Source organism: Sorghum bicolor, chromosome 10, assembly GCF_000003195.3.
Source record: "Sorghum bicolor cultivar BTx623 chromosome 10, Sorghum_bicolor_NCBIv3, whole genome shotgun sequence".
NCBI lineage: Eukaryota > Viridiplantae > Streptophyta > Magnoliopsida > Poales > Poaceae > Sorghum > Sorghum bicolor.
In genome coordinates this window covers 3,525,159-3,548,339 of record NC_012879.2, presented here as the reverse complement: position 1 = coordinate 3,548,339, position 23,181 = coordinate 3,525,159, and the positions used below count along the sequence as shown (strand labels likewise).

Here is a 23,181-nt window from a genome sequence, read left to right as displayed (position 1 = left end):
AATCTGTGAACCTTGTTGTATGCGGGGATGGGGATCCCCGCGGGGATGAAATCCCCATCGGGGATCGGGCGATGGTACTAGAGTGCTCCCTGTGTTGATCACGGGGATGGGGATGCGGAAAATCACCCCCCCGGGACAGGGATGGTGGTTTATTCTCCGACGAAAAGTTCTTCGTTGCCATCTTTATTGGGGCCTTGTTTAGTTTCTAAAAAAATTTGCAAAATTTTTCAGATTCCCCGTCACATCAAATCTTTAGACGCATGCATGAAGTATTAAATATAGACAAAAATAAAAACTAATTGCAAAGTTTGGTCGGAATTGACGAGACAAATCTTTTGAGTCTAGTTAGTACATGATTGGATAATATTTGTCAAATACAATCGAAAGTGGTACTATTCCTATTTTGCAAAATTTTTTGGAACTAAACAAGGCCTGGGTATCTATCCCCATTGCATTATTTCTCTAGCTCCTCGATCCTGCTGCCACGTCATCAAAAATATGTTTCCCTTTCACATCCCTTGTAGTCACCCATGATGACACAACATTCAATCTTGCACTATGTGCATGCCCATCTCCTTTAGGATCTTCTCCACTAAAATGCATAGAAAACTGCTATAAAGTGGGGGAATTTGAGCAATCATTCGGTTTCATGCAGCCTCGTACGAATTCATCTTCTTCACCAAGGAAGCATTCAATTTGATAGTGTGCGTGAGTGGGCATACAAAGGATTGTGCTGCTCTCCAATCTCCCCATCATGCCATATGTCTTATGAGCTGTGATAGTTCAGCAAACCAACAATGCTTTTTTTTTCACAACAAATCAGTAAATTAAATATAAAGCGAACAGAGTATGCTGTATGCATGAATCGTGTGATCTAGAGATAAAAATAAATCGCGAACATGCAATGCCGCCATGCACCAATGGTGTTACGGACACGCGATCCGCACGTCGCCGCCATGCACATCATCATCACTCTCACACGCTCCTCAGCTTGCAGCTGTGCCCAGCACGCAACACGATCAGGTAAGGCGGATTTCTTAATTGTTTATTTCTTCTATTCAATTTCTTGTTGCATAATATCTTTTTTCAGGTAGCACCAAGCACGAGCTTAATATTTTTCATCATAGCACCAAGCACGAGCTTAATATTTTTCATCAAAGCTTTTGTACCATTTGTTTAATTTGCAAATTGATTTAGAAATCTTGGTTCAATTATTTTTCTATACTGATCAAGGGCAGCTTGCAGCTAAGTGCCGAGCACGAAGCACGATTAGGTAGGCGGATTTCTTAATTGTTTATTTGTTCTTTTCAATTTTCTTCATTGCATAATAGCTTACTGTTTGTATTTTTTTTGGTAGCACCAGGCAGGAGCTTAACATTTTTCATCACAGCTTTTGCACCATTTGTTATTTTGATAATTGATTTAGAAATCTTGGTTCAATTATTGTCTATATACTGTTCACTTTCCCTATCTCAATTTTGTTTCATCCTCTGTCACACTTTTTTTTGAGACGTACATGCCTTTGATTAACTCAGTTGGCCAAAGCCTCATACAATACAAGATCACTTACACATGCCAGACTTACATGCCACTTCTCTGATCTATGTGTACACGTGACTTGCTTTGCTAGAACATGAGCAACCTTATTACAAACTCAATTTGTATATAAGAAACCAAAACTCCTGGAAGACAAGACTAATTTCATCGATCTCTCTCTTTTTTAGAATAATTTCGTCGATCTCTTCACACTATGTGTGGGCATATATATACGAATGATCAAAGGCCTTCTTTTATGGATCTATATATGGCTATATTCTCCATCATAAATTGTGATGTCCATACCGGTGCTCCACGCCTAATTTGTCCGGTGAGGAAAGCTTGTTTATTTGCCTTTTCAATTGAATGTTATTTGCTGGCTTTGCATCAGGTAGATGGTTTCATCAATCTTTTAAGTTTCAAATTTTAATTAGTACGGATTAAGTTGAACTTTTGCTTGCCCGAGCCTGTTGATTTCATTATTGGTACCATTGTGCTTAAAATGATTTTCTTCTATTCAGCATTATAGAATTATCTTTTTATAGTATTATAAAATTTCCGTAACAACGTGCGACATATTATCTATTTATATAAATTAAAAACACCATGAACTTGGACATAACAAACTACGTCCAAGACTTGCACTGGTACACAACTATGCTTTGGGAGAATTATTTAGTTATATATATACACATGTCTAATTGTGTATGGACCACGGGACATATCAAGTTGATTTTTTAAAGAATAAAGTTTATTAGCGGCCCTCGAACAAGTTTAGAGACCAGAATGACACATCCAAATAAGTTTTAGAACTTAAATGAGTAATTGTGAGTTCAAGGACTAAGATGACACATATATAAACAAGTTTGAGGACCTAATAAATAGCTAATTTGCAAGTTTAGGGACTGGGATGATACAACCAAACAAGTTCTAGGACCGTCAATGAACTTTAGTCTTTTTGAAACTAAGTCGATATTTTCCCCATGTCACATGCATTGCTATTTGCTATACATAAGGGGAAAACTTTTTTTATATCTCTCTTTCTCTGTTCTATCTTTCGTACGAGTTAAAATAGCCGTGCACGTTTAATTTATGTACTTGTGCTAACACATGAATGAAACATATAATGTGGCCGTTGTATAATTCCCTAGCCACAAATTGTTTAGATGACCATACAACAAAGCATACCATATATTGCAATGTCACTTTTTTCTTCTACAACTTTTAGAAACCTCATTTCTCACATGCGGAATGGAACATCCATTCATGAACTATGAACACGCAATGCGTCCCTTCATGCATGGAAATGGCGTGCAAGGGAAGTGATCCAAAATTTACTTCTTTCAACTGGGAGGAATAAGATTGTCTCGCCAATGGAAGTGGCAACAGGGGATGAAATTTGAAGCAAGGCACATAAGGAATGCTAACATTTTTAATGTCACAAATGGAAGAGCAAGGACAAACGCTTCAGGTCACCAAATATATAGAAGCAAAACATCAACCGTCGAAGAAAGGGCTTGCCGTTGCCGGCTGTCAGATAGCACAGCTACTATCCAACTGATGAAAGGGTTTGCCGTTGCAGACTGTCAGATAGCGCAACTACTATCCAACTGATGAACGATCGAGACAAACAGACCCACTTATCGCTCTACGGCCCGCTCTACTTCAGTTCCCCTATCTAAAACAAGGCTAAAAATACAGCTGAAATCTGAAACACGCTGCAAATAGTAATCCCAATTCGCTCTAGCTAAATTCCTGCCATGTCAACATTGATGAGCTCTGTGAAAACAATTGATAACAATCAAAGACACTAACAGAAACCGGAGTATGCTTAGCAAACACTACCTTGGTTCCGATTTGACATCCACCTGGTTAACTCCAAACTGGGAACCAGGGAAGAAGGAACTTTCATCCTATGGTAGAGCTGCTTTTAGAGTCCAAGCTACAAAAAAAAATAATTCACCAATGAAACTGAGCTGTACCAAATAAGTCCTTACTACTTCCAGAAACCCAAGCCCCACTAAGGTGGCAAAACAATTGTCTCATGCAGGGGGGGTTCAACTTAGCAATCTCTAGCTGTGAGACTTGCTATCTCATTTTCAACTGCACCTGGGAGTGGCGGATTCCTTTTCCTGGCGTTGGACCAACAAAGGAGTTATGGAGAATATACAGCGCACTCAGGCGATGTTCCATGGAGCAACTCAACTCCATGGTGCTAAACTGTTGTGTGCAAGACCAAGGCAGTGTTGCACGTGTGAAGTTCTTCCTCTAGACTTCACTCCTACAGTGACTCTGAACAGCTGATCGGTGTATCCATCATGGACTTCAGCTGAGTTAATTTTGGTGATTCCAATAGAACCTTTAGCTCAAAGTATGTGCGCACGCACGCTCTGCACCACACGTTGTGTACCCAAATTGTTTTTATTTTTGTTCCCCTTATCTCAGTACAATAATACACAACTCTCCAAGTGATTCCACACACTATAATAAGATACATCATACAAGTAACTACTGAAATAACATGAAGACAAATATGTGCATCAAAATTCATAATAATACCCCTGTGACTCTGTAAATATGTCGTATTACTTCATGCTTTTGTAGAGTGCATCAATTACTCCCTGGACAATTTTAAACAAAATAAATAAAATAGGTGGACATTTGTCTTACTTTATGAAATAGATGGTGTAAACAAATAAATCGATAAATCTATTTTTTGGGGGTCAGGGGAGAGGTTATGATTGTCTTCAGTTGACATCTAACCTGGTAGTATTTGAGCATTTGTGGCCGTTTCTTCTTGTATGTTGGGGTGATGAGATCGCGTTCGATATCAAATGGCAACGGGTCAAGATGGATAGCTTTTATGAACTCAAAACCTTTCAGCTAGCAAATTGAAGATAAAAGATACAACAATCATTTTAAAAACATCTAAATGCAACAAGTAATGTAGCAATCATATTTAGGAAGCTTACCTTCTTTTCCTTCGCAATCTTCGTGAGCTCTGCAAGAATATGTTCTTTGGCTCTGGAATGCTCGCATAGTTCAGCAAAACTTCCAGCAGTACCGTTTTGTTCCGCCCAGCGCTCAAGAGATTGTTGGTTCGGATTAACAACAGCGACAAGAGAAGATTCAAAACTATTCCCATATACCCATATCTGAAATAGATTAACAGGAACATAAAAAGGTGGGGCATATGGTAAACTAGATACAAGAGAGACCAAAAAACAAATTGTCTATCACACTGTTAGAGGCAAAAGGGCATGAGAGACAAGTACACAAGAGAATCCCCCCTAGTTTCATTTTTAGATAGACATTATAGAGTTCAAGAAAATAACCTAGAATAAGAATAACAAATATTTATAATGACCAAAACTTTTACAAGCAAGCAGGGCTTATAAAGTTATGTGGTATCAACAGAGCTTTATTATAATGAACTTTGTTCCAACCAAACAAAACCCATTAATAGTTTCCTAACAATTTCAAATCAAGTGACCTAGATAATTCTTTTTTAACATCCAAGAGAGATGCATATCATTATATTAAGAAGAAATATATAATTCTTTCCACAAGCACCATAATAAGCATGGGAGAACTGAATATAAAAATTTCTGTTGCAACATGAAAAATTGTTAGGACAGTGCAATTTTCATTGAGTTTGTTACATACTGAATCTATATCTTGAAGAACACCGTATACATTCTCTAGATTTTCCACTGCAACGTATTCCCCCTGCGAAAGCTTGAAAATATTCTTCTTTCTATCAATCACTTTTAAGGATCCATCTGGTTGCCACTCACCAATATCTCCTGCAATACAAACACTATTCTAATTAGAAACATTATTTACAAGATAAACTCATGATGTCCACATGTGTAAAGGTAGTTAATTGGCACACTGTGGTGAAGTTACAAAAATAACTAACCAGTGTGAAACCAGCCATCAATCATGACTTCCTGCACAAGGTCCTCTCTTTTGTAGTATCCAGAGAACAGAACACTTCCCCTTATGCATATCTCTCCACGTGGGACACTAGACAAAGCATGATAACCCATCTCTGGAACTGACTCAAGGCGTACATCAATATGTGGAACAGGTGGACCAACAGTCCCAAGCATGGAGTATTGATTTGGTATCGAAACTATAGATCCCGCACAAGTTTCCGTCAGTCCTAAACATTGAAACGTGCAAAGTATTATCTAAAAGTATTAGTCCACACATCACAGAAAAAATATGTCCTTAAGTGCTTCATTATCCTAAGTAAAGGAACTACAACATTGAAAGATCCATACCATAGCCTTGAATAACATAAGCACATGTCACAACCCTCAAAAATTCTTCCACTGGTACAGATAGAGGGGCACCTCCAGATACAATAACTCTTAATTTTCCACCAAGCCTTTCTTTCACCTTAAAGATAATCATTAAATTAGAATAACAACATACTGCCGAAGCTACATCAGCATTTTCAATTACATCTGATAGGTTACTAAAATGCTGCTATGAGTTATCAACTTGTACCTTGCTGAAAACTAATTTGTCAAAGAATGGGGCTGCCTTCTCATGTTTAATTCCTTTCCTCATACTGTCCAGTTTCCTGGTGATATGTTAATTTCTAGTAACTCAAAAATTGAATCCGGCAGGTAATAGTTTACATAATGCAAAGGAAAAAAAGTTAAGAAAGCAATAGAATCACAAACAATGTGGAATGACATAACAAGAACACCTTAAGAAACTAAGTGGCCATCCTGCAAGTTTTGAGTACTCCTCGCAAAGGAAAATAGTAATCTCAGTATTAACTGCAGGCACACTTACATCTTATAAGCGATGTTGAATAAAGTTTTCTTCAGTATACCACCAGACGAAATCCTAGCTGTAAGACCTGCATAAACATAATAAATGCATCAGACATCAGCTAATTTCATAGAAGAGGGCAATCACATGAATAAATCCAGACTCAGCCCTGAGGGGGGACGAGAGGGGCAGCCGCTCTAGGCCCCGAAGCTACAGGGCCCCTTCCAATTTGTACGTACATGTCTGTCTTACGTAAATTGTATATGGAGTCTGGTTTGAAAGCCGAGGCAATGGAAAAAGACTGATAAGTGGCCATGTGCCAACGTGGGCCACGCCGACTATAATTAAATTTATAGAAACACTAGATATATTATGAAATATATGTTGATAATAATATATTTATTGGTGACGATGCCTATACAATTGATCAATCTTAAATAGTTTGAATTTAGATCATTTTAAAAATTATTTTGTGTGTTTATATTATGGGCCCCAACTTTAGTCTCGCTCTAGGTCCTCAAAACCACAGGACCGGCACTGAATAAATCACATGTAATCTTCCACCAAAGTCTAACTTATGTGATCTCTATTTCTTGAAAACTACAATAATCTCCACTTAAAGTAAATTGACTATCAACAGATCAATCTATAAAGACTTTCAAAATAGGAAATAACAAGAAACATTGTAATCAAAACATGATGACATGACAAAACCATGATATATCTGGGTATTGAATCAATTAGACAGATATTTACTCCAGAAAGTAATTGTAATCTAGCTTACTTCATAGGAATCTAAACCTATTATGTTAATATACAAAAGAAAATTATCAGCTAAATATTCATGTGTCAACATTCGATATATGAAATTTACCTGAATATATCCTATCCAGCACACGTGGAACAGCACAGAATATTGTTGGTTTTAGTGCTGCAATGTCATCAACCAATAGTTTGACATCCTACATATACAAAACACAAATATCAATATGCATCATTGCCTAAAGGTCGGCAAGGACACAAGGAGGACCCAAGAATCGTACCCCACGCCAAAATCCGATCTTTGATCCATGGTAAATGAACACTTCCTCAAACATTCTATCAAAGATATGGGCTAGTGGAAGATATGACAAATAGACATCATCTTGATCTAACTGCAATAAGAGAGTGGAGAGCAACCCACATGATCTCTATGCAAATGGACATCAGAGTTCTTTCTTAAAGAAATTTTGAGATTCTACTTACAACTTCACCAATATACTGAAGTACAGAATCGGGGCCTGTGATATTTACAAGAAGGCTTTCATTTGATATCATAACTCCTTTAGGATCTCCCGTTGTGCCGCTTGTATACATTATTGTACAGATGTCAGATATCTTCTTTTCAGGCAAATCAAAATTATGAGAGCCACCCTATAAGCATACAAGATAGTCAAGAGTTTGTGCATCATATGATAGGTCAGTAGCATGAGATTTACTCGAGTGATATATACAAATGTCATTTACTGCAACAAGTTATTGTTTTGTGTATGGAGTTGGACCCTAGAAAGCACCAAACGCTCGCACAAGTTTTATTTTTTCCTAGTACAACATGGTAATAAAATTATGGAAGTGATACAAATTTCTATCGTGTAATATGTAACCCTAGTTGGTAAAATTAGTTTTGGCCATTGCAGGTTTCACTATGGAGTTCTAGTCTTCTAGTGCAGGTATAAAAAAGGGAGGCACAAATATGTATACTCTGTAAAAGATATGACATATCTGGACAAGTTTGAAAACAGTTGCTATAGTGAGTGTGTGCTAGTCTTTGTTCTTGGCATGTAGTTTTAAATCTTGGCTGCTATGTTGAGTTTCCTCATTCGAGATGTGGTTCTTCACATATCTGTCTGCGAATACCTTTAGCACATATGAAACTAGCCACTGAAGAAAAATAATTATAATAATAAGATACAAATAAGGAAAAATTGGCGAGATATTTTCAGCCACTTTGGTAAAAGTAATATAGATTATTTTACCTAGAAAAAAGATGTCATGAAGCACTTATCGCCATAACATTCTACTGGAACACCTATAATCTACAAGCTTACCATGATCAGGAATTCCTCCCAAGAGAAAATGGACAGGCCATAGTTTTTAGCTTCATCTTTATGGTCATTTGTGACTCCTCCAAAGCTTATGACCGCTGGCAAAAGCAGAAGAAATACCATGAGTCCCGCAGTGATAAACCGTCTAACCAATCAACATCATGTTACGAAGAAACTTACTTTTCAGATACTTCGAAGTAGCATGACAAGTTTTCAGGAGCTGTCATCATTTGAAATAATCAAAAACACGATACGGTTAAATATAAACCAACTAAAGAGCTGGTCTAGAAAATAATGCTACTCTACTGTACGCGCACCTTTCCTCAAAACGAATTTGGTAAAAAAAAAACATGTTTTAGATCTGTGGCGAAGGCTATTGGAAAATTGGAGTAAGAATGGGGGAAAATCCAACACCTGCGGATCAGATTTCACCCTGCTGTTTCAGTTCGTCCACCTGGAGTACTCGCGGTGAGGCTACACGGAGGCTATCGGCAGGGGAGAACCTGTCGCCCTCACCTCTCATGGGACAAGGGAAACCGCTGCGGCGCCATGGCGGCGGCGCGGCAAGCACGTGCCACGTGGGGGTGGCTTTGGGGCTCACGGCAACGGCGCCGGCGCCGGCGACGGCGCGACGTCACCGACGACGATGCCCACTCCGAAATGCCAGGTCTGATCGGGCCGAATGCTGGATAAAGCTTTTGTGGGCCAATCTCATTACGGCCCGACTAAGGAGAGGCCTAACGTGATTGGATGGCCCATTCGAGCACGTCTGTGTCCTATGTATATTACTTCAGCTATATAGCATCGTCATCTATTCTGATGATAATAAAAACATGCTGATCTATTTCTATAAAAAAAAACATGCGGATCTATTGGAGGGTATTAGTAGCAATGCTAAAGTGAAATATGATAGATGTGTAGAAATCTTAGTTCTTATTGCAAGAAATCTCGAATAAAATAAAAGGTTGAAGTAAAAGTGAAAAGTTTTTTTGCCCCCTCTCTTGTAGGTAGAGAATTTTTTTAATATGAGATGTAGAGAATTTGTATGATTTTAATTTGATTTGACGTGTTTCCTCCCGACGGTATTTAATTACTAAATATTAAATGAATTGGGCAGCGACAGTAATTGTTTTTTTATGCACCGACACTAATTGCTGGAGAAGTAATAAATGAGTGAGCAAGCTGCCCTACCTCTGTGATCTTCTTTTCCTCCACAAACGCGATCTGGATTTCGGCATGGCATATGATAAACTCCACGGCCCCAGCACCTACGCACAAAAAGATTGGATCCGCGAGCAGATGATTCTTTGCTAGTGGTTTTTCTCGTCTGATTTATTTCCATACAAGAACGCTAAATAAGCAGTGACCAATTTGTTTATCTATTTATTTATTCTTTACCGAGAGAATCGTAGAGGGGAACGCAGCAAACCCCAAGCGCGTTGCAAGCCTACCAAACAAGAATGGACATACACACACAGAGGTCAGAAGGGAGCTTGGTAAAAAGAAAAGTGCACCACTTTAGTCAGCGCAGGAAATTGTAAAAAAATTAATTAACTGCATTAGAATGATAATACTAATATGATTACCTCCATGCTGATGATCCATTCGGGGCAGTTTGCGCCGTATATACCGCAGCTTTCACCCTGAATTTGGTAAACCACGACTTCATCATCAGATATACGAACTGTTTGGTTGTTAAGTTGGTATCGCAAATAAATTAGGCCTTTTGTTTAGTTTCCACAAAAACCAAAAACTTTTCAACATTCTCCATTACATCGAATCTTACGACACATGCATGGAACATTAAATATAGATAAAAACAAAAAAACTAATTGCACAGTTTGCTGTAAATCGCGAGACAAATCTTTTAAATCTAGTTACTCTATGATTGGATAATATTTGTCAAATAAAAACAAAAGTACTACAGTAGTGAAATCAAAAAAAATTCACAACTAAACGAGGCCTTAGAAAGATTGGGATGATAGTGAGAAAGATCGTCATGCCAACTTGCTTGTAAGAGCGTCCCCAAAAGGGAACCCAAATAGCTAGCTGACTTGTAGAATTAAAGCGATTAAAAAAATAAAAGCAAGTAAGAGTAGATGTGTCAGTGACTGAAATTATTTTGAAAGTCGTGCTAGCTAAGTGCTTGCCATCTCGCTAGCTATTTTTTATTAGCAAACTTGTCAGCATTGGAGACGCACTAAATGACGACAGATACATCTCGGTCAACTCCTGAATCCTAACGAGTAGCTTTAGCTACTCCCGTTAGATCTCCGTTTAATTAAATAAAAGGGTGCCGTTCTGAGAGTTACTCATCGCTACAGGAGAAACCTTATCATCTCACTGGCTCTTAAATAATTCCACGCATGCTGCATGTTCTGTCTGCATAATTGATGGTGAGCCGCGCGCGCCGGCCGGTCAGTACTACTATTTCGATAGTCCCTCCATTCCAAATTAAGTTACTATTCTAGAAGTTTTAGAGAGTCAAAATATTTTCAAATTTAATCAAAATTATAAAAAAAATATTAAAGTTTATAACATAAAGTGAGGATACTATGAAATATAATTAAGGAAAAATATAATGATACTTAATTGATATTATAATAATTATTATCTAATTATATAAATTTAGTCAAATTTAAGATAGTTTGACTCTCTAAGATTGACTTATAATTTGAGATGGCCTTGTTTAGTTTTCAAAAAATTTTCAAGATTCCCCGTCACATCGAATCTTGCGGCACATGCATGAAGCATTAAATATAGACGAAAACAAAAACTAATTACACAGTTTACCTGTAAATCGCGAGACGAATCTTTTGATCCTAGTTAGTCTATAATTGGATAATATTTGCCACAAACAAATGAAAGTGCTACAGTAGCGGAATCCAAAATTTTTCTCAAACTAAACAAGTCCGAAGAGAGTAAAAAAAGAGTTTCAGCGCAGGTCACTTCATGCCTCCAACTTAAGGACTGAACAACCACATTAATACTGAATATGCACGTGACTGTGTGAGTGGTGACTGGTGAGGCGACATGCTTCGTGAATGCAGCGAAGATCGATGGAAGCTGCAGTGGTCTGTGATCATTACGTGCAGTAAGTACCTGTTTGATTCCGGATTTGTCAATGGAGGCTGCAAGCTTCATCACAACATCATAGACTTCCTTGTAAGTCACCCAGGTGTATTCGCCCGCCTGCAGTGTTACAAACCATTATTGTGAGTTTGCAATCCTATCATTTTTGTGGTGTTTTGTTAATTTACTACCACCCTTATCACAAATTATAAGTTGTTTTGGCTTTTCTGAATACATAGGTGTCACAAAAAAGGGCCAAGTAAATTATATATACAAGATGTTGACTTGTTCTATGCCATGACATGTACAGAAATACTTTATGCGTCCCTAAAAGCTTTAACTTCTAGAATCCGTGTTAGTCAAATATTTTTTTAAAAATTTGATCAACTTTATAGAAAAGAGCATCAATATATATAATATAAAATGAATATTTTATAAAAATATATTCTATGATAAATCTAATGATATTAATTTGGTATTATAAATCTTAGTATTTTTTTCTAAAAATTCGGTCAAAATTTTAAAAAATTAACTTAGAACTCTAAAAGTTGAACCTTTCAAAGCGAGTAGACCATTATCTCCGTCTTCTAGTCAGACAACTGTCGAATTTTTCCCTGTTTGACTACGGCCGGTAGGTACTAAACGGCGGGTGTCACTTTCGACGATAATCTAAATATATAGGTGTCCTTGCAAAAATTAAGAATACTACTAGTAGTATGGTTGCAAATTTATCTTCTACTCCTTTCATCCTAAATTAATTATTATTTTCTATTTTCGTACCATAAATTTAATTTGATTTATAAAAAATATATATAATATTTATATCTCTAAATAAAATTATTAGAGAAGGATTACTCCATACTGGCTAGGAGGCCAAGCAATGGTCAGAAGTAAATGCACGTGGAACGGTAAAAAAAAATGCTCATATGAATTCCAAGCTAGCTAGCAGCAAGGGGGTAGAAGAAGTCCAATCTTACCTTGCCATCGACCACTCGCCGACGACCTAGCATCTGGTTGTTGGGGTACTTCTCCACGGACGTCCTGCCAAAGTCGTCAGAAACCGAGCAAACCAAACCATGAGTATGGTAATGGTACGATCAGCAAACAAAATAAAACAATCATGTCACCGGCCGGCCGGCCGGCCGGCGAGCTCAAGGGTTGACAAGGTGGAGGAGAGAGATCACATCGAGCTAGCGGCAAGATCATGGAGCTGGATGCTGATTATTATTGCTCACCGGAAGATGTCCCAGCAGCTGTGGAGCCCCGGCGGAGCCTGCAGGAGGCCGTCCTTGGCCCGCGCGTTCCGGTACGCCGGACCCGTGGTCGCCGTCGCCGGCTCCACCTCCACCAGGTGCTTCATCTTCTCCGACGAGATCAGGAGAGAGCGACGGCAGGGCAGTAGGAGATGTATGTCAGGCGATGGATGCCTCCCTCTAGTCCTGGACGTTATGTACTCCGTGCTAAACGTTGACTTGGCGCTCTGTGACAGCTCACATGGCCCGGGGAGAAAGGTAAAATTGGGAGCCTGCTCCGTGCTACCTGCTCTGCTCATGAACGGATATTATGAGTGAATTAATTAAAACACCGTGGACTTGGGCATAACGAACTACGTCCAAGGCCTTGTTTAGATGCGAAATTTTTTTAAATTTCACTACTGTAGCACTTTTGTTTGTTTGTGGTAAATATTGTCCAATTATGGACTAATTAGGATTAAAAGATTCGTCTCATGATTTACAGGTAAACTGTGCAATTAGTTTTTATTTTCGTCTATATTTAATACTTCGTACATGTGACAAAAAATTCGATGTGACGGGGAATATTGAAAATTTTTTGGTTTTCGGGGTGAATTAAACAAGACCCAAGACTTGGACAACAAGTACACAAACCATACTTTGTGAGAATTTAGTTTCGTACACGCATTTGTAACTATGTACGGATCATGGGACATGTCAAGTCGTCAAAATAAAATAAAAAAGGTTTCCAATAGCATTGCTATTGCTATACATAAAACCTATTTTGTAGAACCTGGGAGCGAAACTCTCTCTCTCTCGTGCAAGTTAAAACCGTGTATGTTTAATTTGTGTATGGAGTATGTACTTGTGCTGACGTATATGAAAACATATAATGTGACCGTTATATAGTTCCTCAATCGCAAATCGTTTAGATGACCGTACAACAAAGCGTATTCCCTCCGTATAGAATTTAGAACTCGTTTTTGAAAAAGGTTTGGGTCGAGCATTAAGAATATAAATCATCAATAACTTTTAAATTATTGACTTTGCAAATGTCAAAATTATGTGAATAGATTTGTCTTAAAAAATAGTTTCATAAAAGTATATATATATATATATATATATATATATATATATATATATATATATATATATATATATATATATATATATATATATATATAAAATTTTTTCCTAAACATTTTTATAAAAATAAAAGGTCAAAGTTTTGTTTTTTTTAGTAATGTCAAAGTTTTGTTTTGAAGACCATGTCACTGTCCTAAACGATTTCTATACTCCATAGGAAATACTCTATTCCATGTTATAATAGAATTTATGGACGTTTGTAGTTGTGTCAGGTCTAATGATGTATCATACTGATTTGTTATGAGATGAAAACACTGTTAAATGACTGGCAAATTCGACAGATAAGCTCAAGCGAAAACTTTATTTCTATTTGTCTCTCAACTGCTGTGAGAGAAAAAAAACAACTGATTTTGTATTATTTGTCCACAACTGTATCTTTATTGTTCATAAACTATGAGCACGTAATGCGTCCCTTCATGCATGGAAATGGCGTGCAAGGGAAGTGACCCAAAATTTTACTTCATTCCACTGGGAGGGACAAGATTGTCTCACCAACGGAAGTGGCAACATTGGGGATGAAATTTGATTCAAGGCACATAAGGAAAGCTAACATTTTTAATGACACATATGGAAGAGCTCAAGTGCAAGTTGGCATACAGAATAGTAGCTTATACCATACAAACTCTTCAGGTTACGAGCAAGGACAAACGCTTCAGGTCGAAGTATGTATAGAAGCAAAACATCAAACGTCTTCCCGTTGCCGGCTGTCAGATTCGTCATTGCAGATACGCAGCTAAATACCCCAACTGATGAATGATCGAGACCAAAAAAAAAAGAACTAGTTATCGCTCTACGGCCTCTACTATCAACAGTCTTCAGTTCCCCATTCTGAAACAACACTACAAATAGAGCCCCAATCTGAAACATGCTGAAAACAGTAATCCAAATTCGCTCTAGCTCAATTCCAACCATGTCAACATTGATGAGCTCTGTCTCTGAAAACAATTGATGAAAAACAAAGACACTAACAGAAAACCGGAGGATGCTTAGCAGACACTACCTTGCTTGCAATTTGACAACATCCACGTTTTGTAACTCCAAAATGGGAACCAGGGAAGAAGGAACTGTCATCCTTTGCTCTGCTCGTGTGAAATTCACAATTGATGTGTGCACCTGTTCACTCTAGATGCGCGAGATGAAAAATCAAGGAAAGGCATGCAAGCAAAAAACCATCGCGGTGTGCTCTGATGAACACTCTGAAACAAATACTGTCAACTCTCTCTGTTTATTCCCTCCCCAGAATACAAAGCAAAGCAAAGCAAAGCAAAACGCAATTCTAACGCCGCCCTTGCACAGATGGCAAATCCAACAGTGTGATGATACGCAACCACGTCCAGGTTTCCTGGTGACCGCTCACGGCCTCACCTCGCCGGCTAGCGGCGGCGCGGTTCAGAAATCGGAGCAGCGGCCGCCGCGCTCCCAGTCGCCGTACCTCGTGGGCTCGGGCCCCCGCGGGCCGCCGATCTCGCCGGTGGCCTTGTTCACGTGCACGCCGCCGTCGTCCTCATCTTCCTCCTTCCCCGCTTCAGCGTCGACGTCGGCGCCCTTGGCTTCCGCCGCTTCCTCTCCCTCCCCTTTTCCGGCGGCTTCCGGCGGCGCCGTCGGCGGCGGTGGCGGACCCGTGGACGGGGCGGAGCTGGAGAGCGCGACGCGGAGGAGGATGGACGCTGGAGGAGCCGGAGGAGGCTGCGGCACGTGGGAGACAGCGGAGGCGAGGCGGCGGAGGCAGTGGTTGGCCGCCATGGCTCGGCTTGGCGTGGCGTGGCGTGGCTTCGTTCGCTGCCGGTGCGGCGCGTTCTCTTCACCGGCTCTCGCGTCGCGTCGTGTCGTGTCGTGCGCGCGATTCCAAGAGGTGGGTGAGCGGCCGCGGTGCGAGCAGGCCTCTGTCTGGCCCAGGCCCAAGAGATGGGCTCAGCCTATTACGAAAAGCTAGGGGGCCCATGGGTGGGTGAGGCCTGCCCCAGTTCAGAAGCGGTGACATATGCGGCGCATCTTCATCAGGAGTCCTAGAACAAAGGCCTTTTTAGTTCTCAAAAAATTTAGCAAAACTTTTTAGATTCTCTGTTATATCGAATCTTACAACATATGCATAGAGCATTAAATATAGACAAAATAATAAGTAATTATATTTATCAAATATAAATAAAAATACTACAATGTTTATTTTACAAGTTTGGACGAGGCGAAGGCATATTTATCCAATACAAATGAAAATACTACAATGTTTATTTTACAAGTTTGGACGAGGCGAAGGCGCCCAGCGAAGGTGAGGCGGCGGCACCGGCACCGGTGAGAAATTGCGGCACGGAGGAGGAGGCAATGGCTCTGAGCTCGCTGCGCTCTATTGTACGAAGAGTCGAAAACAATATGAAGATGACGAGGAGGATGAGGGTGATTCAGCCATGAGGACAACGGTTCGCGGATTGGATGGAGAGATTTGCTTCTTGCTAGTACTCCGTACTTTATCTTTAGGTCTTGGCTGATAAGAATTTGTTGTCTCCTGGTCATCAATCTCGTCACCACGCTCATTTGCTTTCACCCCGTGCCATCTATTCTACTCCGATTCCGTTGGAAAAAAATTGCTACCATTTTACTCACATACAGTAGTAGTTGATTCTTTTGCCGAATATCAGATTCAGCGCATCAGAGTACAGAGCTCCCAAGTTCCTGATGCCGAGGTTCGAGCGTGCCGCTTTCCAACGACAGAGAGGCATTTTGATGACTAGGATTTAATGCCTTCGCTCAATGTTACATGCATTTCTTACTTGGGCACTGTTTGGATTCTTTGTAGAACCGCATTAGAGCATCTCCAACAACTTGGTAAAATTCACTTGTCAAATCTTGAGTTATAGCAAGTTGCTAATTTGTTTAGCAAAAAAAAAAAGATGTGTCTCTAATAAGTTGCTATTCTCACTTGGTAAAAATAGAGGATGACAGATTGGACCCACTCACTTGGTAAAAGAATATATGTGTCTCCAACAAGTTGCGCTCGGGATAGCAACTTGACAAATCTCGGCAGTAGAAACCTCTGGATAGCAACTTGAAAAATTTAGCAAGTTGAGATAAAGAGTTGTTGGAGGAGGATTTTTATGCTTTTAGCAAATTTGGTAGGATAGTATGTTGAAATACCAAATTGTTGGAGATGCTCGGCCAGAGAGTCTGCATCATGCAACAGCAATGGACCTTGCCTATTTCATCTCGATCGATCCTCTTGTCTTTGTATGCAATAGTTGTTGCCACGGAATTTGAACAACAATAAGGCCTTGTTCGTTTCTACCTCAAACAAGGCCTAAGAGAAGAGAAGCATGACAAAAACATAATGTTTTAAGATCACCAGACACTACAATTTACCTGATCCTAGCATCATTGCTGGTTTGAGCTATATGGAGATAAATAAGCATCAATTTCTGCTGGAGTGCTGGTTTTATCATTGAACTATCTATGAAACTTGATCATCATTAAGGATTGTGCTTATCAAGAACCTCTATAGACAAAATAATGATCTTTTTTTTTCATCCGCTGGGATGGCGACAACTTTTTCGTGGCTCTAGATAGTTCAACATACAACTTGCCCATGAGTGAAGACCGGCTCAGGCAATTAAATACTGGCTACTAGGGATAGTGTGCACATGTGCCTTCTATCTCAATCCTTTCAACAAGAAAATCCTCTTCCCAGTATGTTGCTTGTTGCCCATGTCATAATTTCTGCATCGATACTGAATTATATGGTAGTCTTGCTGAAAGATTTGCTGATTTGCACATCAACTAAAGAAAAAAAGAAATATTACCCAACATATTATAGTGTAACAAAGAGGCAGATGAAGATATGTAAAACAGCAAACACTGAACTCATTGTCTTTCACTGAATCTGAATCGATTACATGTTACATGGTGTGCAGACAATTTAACAGAGCTCAATTCCTGCCATGTCAACATGAGCTCTGTCTCTGTGAAATCAATCCACAAAAAACAAAGACACCAATCAAAATCAGAGGATGCAATTCGACAGCATCCACTTTGCAACTCCAAATGGGGGCAAGTTATGAGCTGCGGACCTGTACTAAACCAGGGAAGAAGGATCTTTCATACTTTGCTAGTGTGAAATTCAAGAAGTCACAATGATGTGCGCTGCATTCCATTGTTTTTATTACGTTTGCTGAACTTACAGTCATAACCAAGATCAGGCAACCTAATAAGAGCACCTGTCCACTCTAGCTGCATGAGATGCAAAATCAAGGCATGCGAGCAAAAAACCATGGAGATGCTCTTAACATTCTGAATCGAGTACTGTCAACTCTGTTTATGCCAGAAGACAAAAGCATAACACGCAATTTTAACACCGTTTTTGCACAGAACAAATCCAACAGCACACATGATCACAGCTAGGTTTCCTGCTCACGGTCTCACCTAGAAATCGGAGCAGCGGCCACCGCGCTCCCAGTCGCCGTACCTCGTGGGCTCGGGCCCCCGCGGGCCTCCAATCTCGCCGGTTGCCTTGTTCACGTGCACGCCGCCGCCGCCGTCGTCTTCGTCCTCCTCCTCCTTCCCCGCTTCGGTGTCGACGTCAGCGACCTTGGCTTCCGCCGCTTCCTCTCCCTCCCCCTTCCCAGCGGCCTCCGTCGACGCCATCGGCGGGCCCGTGGAAGGGGCGGAGCTGGAGAGCGCGAAGCGGAGGACGAGGGATCGGGGAGGAACCGGAGGCTGGGGCCCGTGGGAAAGAGCGGAGGCGAGGCGGCGGAGGCAGTGGTTGGCCGCCGCCATGGCTTTGGTTTCGTTCGCTGCCGGTGTGTTGTCGTCTGCGCCGCCGCGGTGCGAGCACGCAATGTGAAATGTGACAGTCTGGCCCAGGCCCAAGAGTTCGGGGCCTATTAGCTTGGGGGCCCAAACTTCTCTCTCCCTCACCTCGATCATCAGGGTCCAGTCCGGCGGAGAATTCTTTCTGTTTTCTCGTTGTCAATCGCCAGAGCTTGAACATGTTCTCTGTGTTCATGACCCTGATGCAAGAGGTTGGATTTTCTTATTAATAATAGGTTCACTGAAGCATGCGATGGGCACATTTGCGTGCTAGTCACGCTATGGACAAGCTGGTATGCACACAAGAAGGCAATGAAATTCGAATCGGAAAAAGATTGAAAGAAAAGAAGGCAATGCATGAAAAAATTTTCACGAGCCCATTATCAACGTTCGCCTTTTGTGAGCTCATTTGTCTCTAATCTCTCATTGTTGGAGGAGCAAATGATCGGATCTTTGCAACAACGCAGAGCATGCGTTGCTACATAAAAACTTTTACAAGCTGTTTGGAAAATGGTCTCGGAGGTGGCTGGGCCAGTTGCCGCCTCAGTTATTCATCGTCGGGCCGGCTCATTAACCGCCTCGGTTAAGCATTAACTCAGGCGAACAACCTAACACAGTCACCTCGGTTAATATTGATTAACTGAGGCAGTTGTCCTAACACAACTGTCTAACATACGTCTCAGTTAATTGATATTAACCGTGCCTCTACTAATCTATTTTTGGAGGTGGACATACTATAAGGCTCGTCTCCAAAAATAGTGGCCTAGCTAGGAGCCTAGGAAATGTCATATTGGGCTCATATATAAACCGAACTCTAGGGTTTTTCTCAGTTCATTCTCATAACCGAGTCTACCCCCTTTCCTTCCTCCCTCACAACAGCGACGTTCCCCACAGCGCGCGCACCCCTCCGTCTCCCCCTCCTCTCCCTCTCCCCCACGGACGGCAGCGCCCACACCTCTCCCTCTCCCCCACAGTGGCGCATGGCCAGCCCCATTTGGCGGGCCCGTGGGGCGGCCACCACATGTAGCATGGTGTGCGGGGAGGCTCACACGACGACGATGGCGTGTGGGGCTGCTCGCACCGGTAGCCGTCGCGCACAAGGCGACCGTCCACAACAGATCTATAGTGCCAGCACCCCCCAGTGGATCTAGGGCGGCGGATCACGGCGGCCGCACCTCTCCTCCCAACATGACACAAGGACCCCTCCCTCTCCTCCAAGCATGACGTTCCCTCCCTTTCCCCGTACGTCAACCACTAGATCCAACCTCCAACCATCCACCAGCGATAGATCCGACCACCGAAGGCGATGACAGTGCAGATGCAGTCACGAGCAACGGTGGGGACACGAATCTGGCTACCACTGAGTGGATCCAGCCACTGGCGATTGTGGGGCACGTGGATCCTACCACACGCAACGGTGCACGGTGGTAGGGTGTCCCATGACGCAGCTTCCTCACACCAGTCTGTGGTCGACAAAACCCTAGGTGTTTGTCCTTATCTATTCGCCACGGTTCTTAAGGATGGATACGTGTACAGCGCAGCTCCGGCAATCTTGGCGCAAACCCCAGTACCCTCGCTCTACTCGACGACGGGGATGAGCTACTGCCAGTTCTGTATGTTGCGTTCTGCTTTAGCATCCCAGTCCTATTTTAGTACTGATGTCTCCTTTCTGGTTCAACGCAGACTCAAGTAGATGAACACAGGTCAAGTGACACAGCGGAGCAGAGCAGCTATGCAGCGACCACACAGTGACTCGGACCAGGTATATACTAGCTATGTTCTCCATTTGATGCATATGAAGATCAATTTGCTTCATTTATGCCTACGAGCAAATGCATTGTCTTATTTGATTTTATATATGCATGTAAAGATCGATTGGGTGGATACTCGTCATGTTAGAGTATGATACTCCAGCGAGTCCAATAAAACTTGAAGTTTTAGTTGTTTAAAAAAACTTAAAGTTTTAGACTTATATCCGAGTGAGATTAAAGCCTGCATACCTCCATGATTTTCTTTTAGTGAGTGCCTTATTTCGATAGTTTGGATCAGCTTTCATAAATAGGAATACATGAGTAGTTTTTATTAGGCACTAATATATCCTAAACCAAAGAATAATAAATATTTTGAGATGGATGAAGTGTTATATTCAGATCACAAGAACTATTCCTATCAACGAGTCATACAATTCTTGCTAAATGAGGTGAACCTGGCCATGACACACATCTATCTATCCTACTGATGTACCAATATTTTCTTTTCTACATCCATACAAAAAAATGTCCCCCCACTGAGAAGTTCTCCTTCCATCCACCCAAAAAATTGAACCCAACAAAATGACTCTATAAAAATCAACCATCCAGATTACTTTTTAATATTCTCTCTCCTTACTCACTCAAATCTAACGTACAAAATTGCTTGTATGGTCGTCAGCCTGCCCATCTCTCACCATACGCGCCATCCCTCTCCGTCACTTCCCACGCCTGCGCCCAACGGCCAGGGTTCGAGTGACTTGACCCGTCTGCGTGAGCGTGACCGAGCAAGCCGCGAGGCAGAGGACCTGCCCCCGCCCCAACCGGCTGACCGGCACCACTGCGCCGGATTCCCGCACGCCGGGCGCCGGGCGCCCGCACCACCTTCGCGTCCATGGACCTGGGCACTGGTGCAGGTCTGCCAACGCTGGCATCCAGCTGGCCTTGCCGACGAGTGGCCGTCTAGGACTCCAGGTCCTGTTCGTCGTGCACCGCCCTGCTCCCTTCCCTCTGGTGGCCTTTGGACTGGTGAGTGCTCCTGACTTCTCAGCTTAGGGTTTGAATATTGGAGAATAGACAACGACTAATTAGGCTCAGGGGATGAAAAGTTTTTTGTTTGTATTTAGTAATGATTGTCCAGTTATTGACTAGACTCATCTTACAAATTACATACAAATTGTGTAATTAGTTATTTTTTATATGTATTTTAATGCTCCATGCATATGCCATAAGATTCGATGTAACAGGAAATTTGACCATTTTGTAAAATATTTCAGGAACTAAACAAAGCCTAGGCTATGTGCAAGTAGAAGTAGGAAAGCTACTAGTTAATGCGTGATAGGACTACTTGGGCTTTGTTTAGTTCACCCCAAAAATTAAAAACTTTTCAAGATTCCCTGCTACATCGAATCTTACCGCATATGTACGGAGCATTAAATATAAATAAAAACAAAAATTAATTGCACACTTTGCCTGTAAATCATGAGACGAATCTTTTAAGCTTAGTTACTCCATAATTGGACAATTTTTGTCCAATAAAAACGAATGTGCTACCGTGTTAAAATCTAAAAACTTTTTGGATCTACACAAGACCTTGCTTAGAGCTGCTACAGTAGCTATAGGCAATAGCTAGCTTTGATAGTATACAACAGCTTTGATGCATGCCTACTAATTATTATATGCTAGTATATATAAGTAAAAAAATCATTTATTTAGTATACATATACACACTCATCTCATTTTTAGAAGTCAAACTTTTAAGTTTGACTGGATATATTGGAAACAATATCATATATATCTATATCTCTATAAATTTAACATAAAAATATAATCAATAAACAAGCGAACAGAGCCACACGATGACCCAAATTATAAGTTCACCATTTATATTTTTTTGTAATTATCAAGTTTATATAGTAGTAGCAAACATAGTTGGACCCTATATGGATATTTATTTATTAGTTTAAGTATATTTATATACTCATTTAATATCAGTTTGTATTATAATTAAATCCTCTATGTATAAATACTCATTTAAGAGAACGACAGCTTTTTTATCCTAGGCCCGCATAGTTTTTTGTTTGTATTTTTTTGTGCTATTATACCATCATACCTTCTAGAGCTACTCTATGCTAAGGTCTTGTTTAGATATACCTAAAATTTCAAAAGTTTATAAAATTTTTTATCACATCAAATCTTTAGATGTATGCATAAAGCATTAAATATATATAGATTAAAAAACTATTATATATTTTGTCTATAATTTACAAGACGAATTTTTTAACCCTAGTTAGTCTACACCCACTATCCTGTATATATGATTAATTGGGCCCGAAAACGTTTTGGGACGAAAACCAAAAACTACGGCGGGCCATTGGTAGAACTGGCCCGACAGGCCTGTGAAGCAAAGGAAAACGCTAGGGCACACGGACAACTCGATCTTGTGGCCGTTGCGACGACGACAAGACCAGGTATATATGGGCATGCAGTCCGGCCCCGTGAGCCCAGCATGAGGTCCTATATTTTGGCCGGGCCCAAGCACGGCTTAGCCCGATAACTAGCGGTTCCGGGCTGGCACGACCCAGAGGAGCAAGCCATGCCTGGGCCACACCCTAGTCCCGTGGGCTGGTATGGCACAGCCTGATAAAAGAAGGAAGGCTCGTTAGTGGCCCGTTGTAGTTACTAATTGTTTCTCTATTTTTTAATAGTACCATGTCATAAAAAAATCCTTTTGACAATTATAAAAGAAAGAAGAAAAAACGAATAGATGATCTTCGC

At 40.8% G+C, this 23,181-nt stretch overlaps 3 protein-coding genes across 9 annotated transcripts; all 3 read right to left on the bottom strand.

The window, feature by feature from the left end:
• LOC8071347 (long chain acyl-CoA synthetase 4) lies at positions 2,710-12,919 on the bottom strand. 7 transcript variants are annotated; one of them, XR_002448225.1, is made up of 20 exons: positions 12,719-12,918; positions 12,461-12,524; positions 11,514-11,603; positions 9,998-10,054; positions 9,810-9,858; positions 9,603-9,679; positions 8,592-8,631; positions 8,415-8,509; positions 7,573-7,740; positions 7,371-7,481; positions 7,202-7,289; positions 6,349-6,415; positions 6,055-6,130; positions 5,826-5,943; positions 5,459-5,704; positions 5,203-5,342; positions 4,509-4,691; positions 4,300-4,419; positions 3,382-3,478; positions 2,710-3,315 (listed from the first exon to the last, which is right to left on the bottom strand). XR_002448225.1 is itself a non-coding variant. In XM_021448910.1 (19 exons), the coding sequence occupies exons 1-19, from the start codon at positions 12,841-12,843 to the stop codon at positions 3,467-3,469; spliced, it is 1,926 nt and encodes a 641-aa protein (XP_021304585.1). In that variant the 5' UTR covers positions 12,844-12,918; the 3' UTR covers positions 2,710-3,466. The 7 variants fall into 7 exon arrangements, 4 of the variants coding, with proteins under 4 accessions (XP_021304585.1, XP_021304586.1, XP_021304584.1 ...); XR_002448224.1 differs by having other exon boundaries at positions 2,710-3,291; XR_002448226.1 differs by lacking the exon at positions 4,300-4,419 and having other exon boundaries at positions 12,719-12,919.
• On the bottom strand, positions 14,749-15,714 carry LOC8071346 (succinate dehydrogenase assembly factor 4, mitochondrial). The gene has a single exon (XM_002436466.2). The coding sequence runs from the start codon at positions 15,602-15,604 to the stop codon at positions 15,251-15,253; it is 354 nt and encodes a 117-aa protein (XP_002436511.1). The 5' UTR covers positions 15,605-15,714; the 3' UTR covers positions 14,749-15,250.
• LOC8071345 (succinate dehydrogenase assembly factor 4, mitochondrial) lies at positions 17,788-18,699 on the bottom strand. Its single transcript, XM_002436465.2, has one exon. It carries the CDS (start codon positions 18,620-18,622, stop codon positions 18,269-18,271), a length of 354 nt encoding a protein of 117 aa, XP_002436510.1. The 5' UTR covers positions 18,623-18,699; the 3' UTR covers positions 17,788-18,268.

Bases quoted from the DNA above. Each gene is read 5' to 3' on its own strand.
- LOC8071347 (XM_002436467.2), bottom strand. From the start codon at position 12,843: ATGAAGCACCTGGTGGAGGTGGAGCCGGCGACGGCGACCACGGGTCCG. The intron at 10,055-11,513 runs GTACTTACTGCA...TACCAAATTCAG, and splicing joins ACAAATCCGGAATCAAACAG to GGTGAAAGCTGCGGTATATA. The intron at 7,290-7,370 runs GTACGATTCTTG...TTGTATATGTAG, and splicing joins AGATCGGATTTTGGCGTGGG to GATGTCAAACTATTGGTTGA.
- LOC8071346 (XM_002436466.2), bottom strand. From the start codon at position 15,604: ATGGCGGCCAACCACTGCCTCCGCCGCCTCGCCTCCGCTGTCTCCCAC.
- LOC8071345 (XM_002436465.2), bottom strand. From the start codon at position 18,622: ATGGCGGCGGCCAACCACTGCCTCCGCCGCCTCGCCTCCGCTCTTTCC.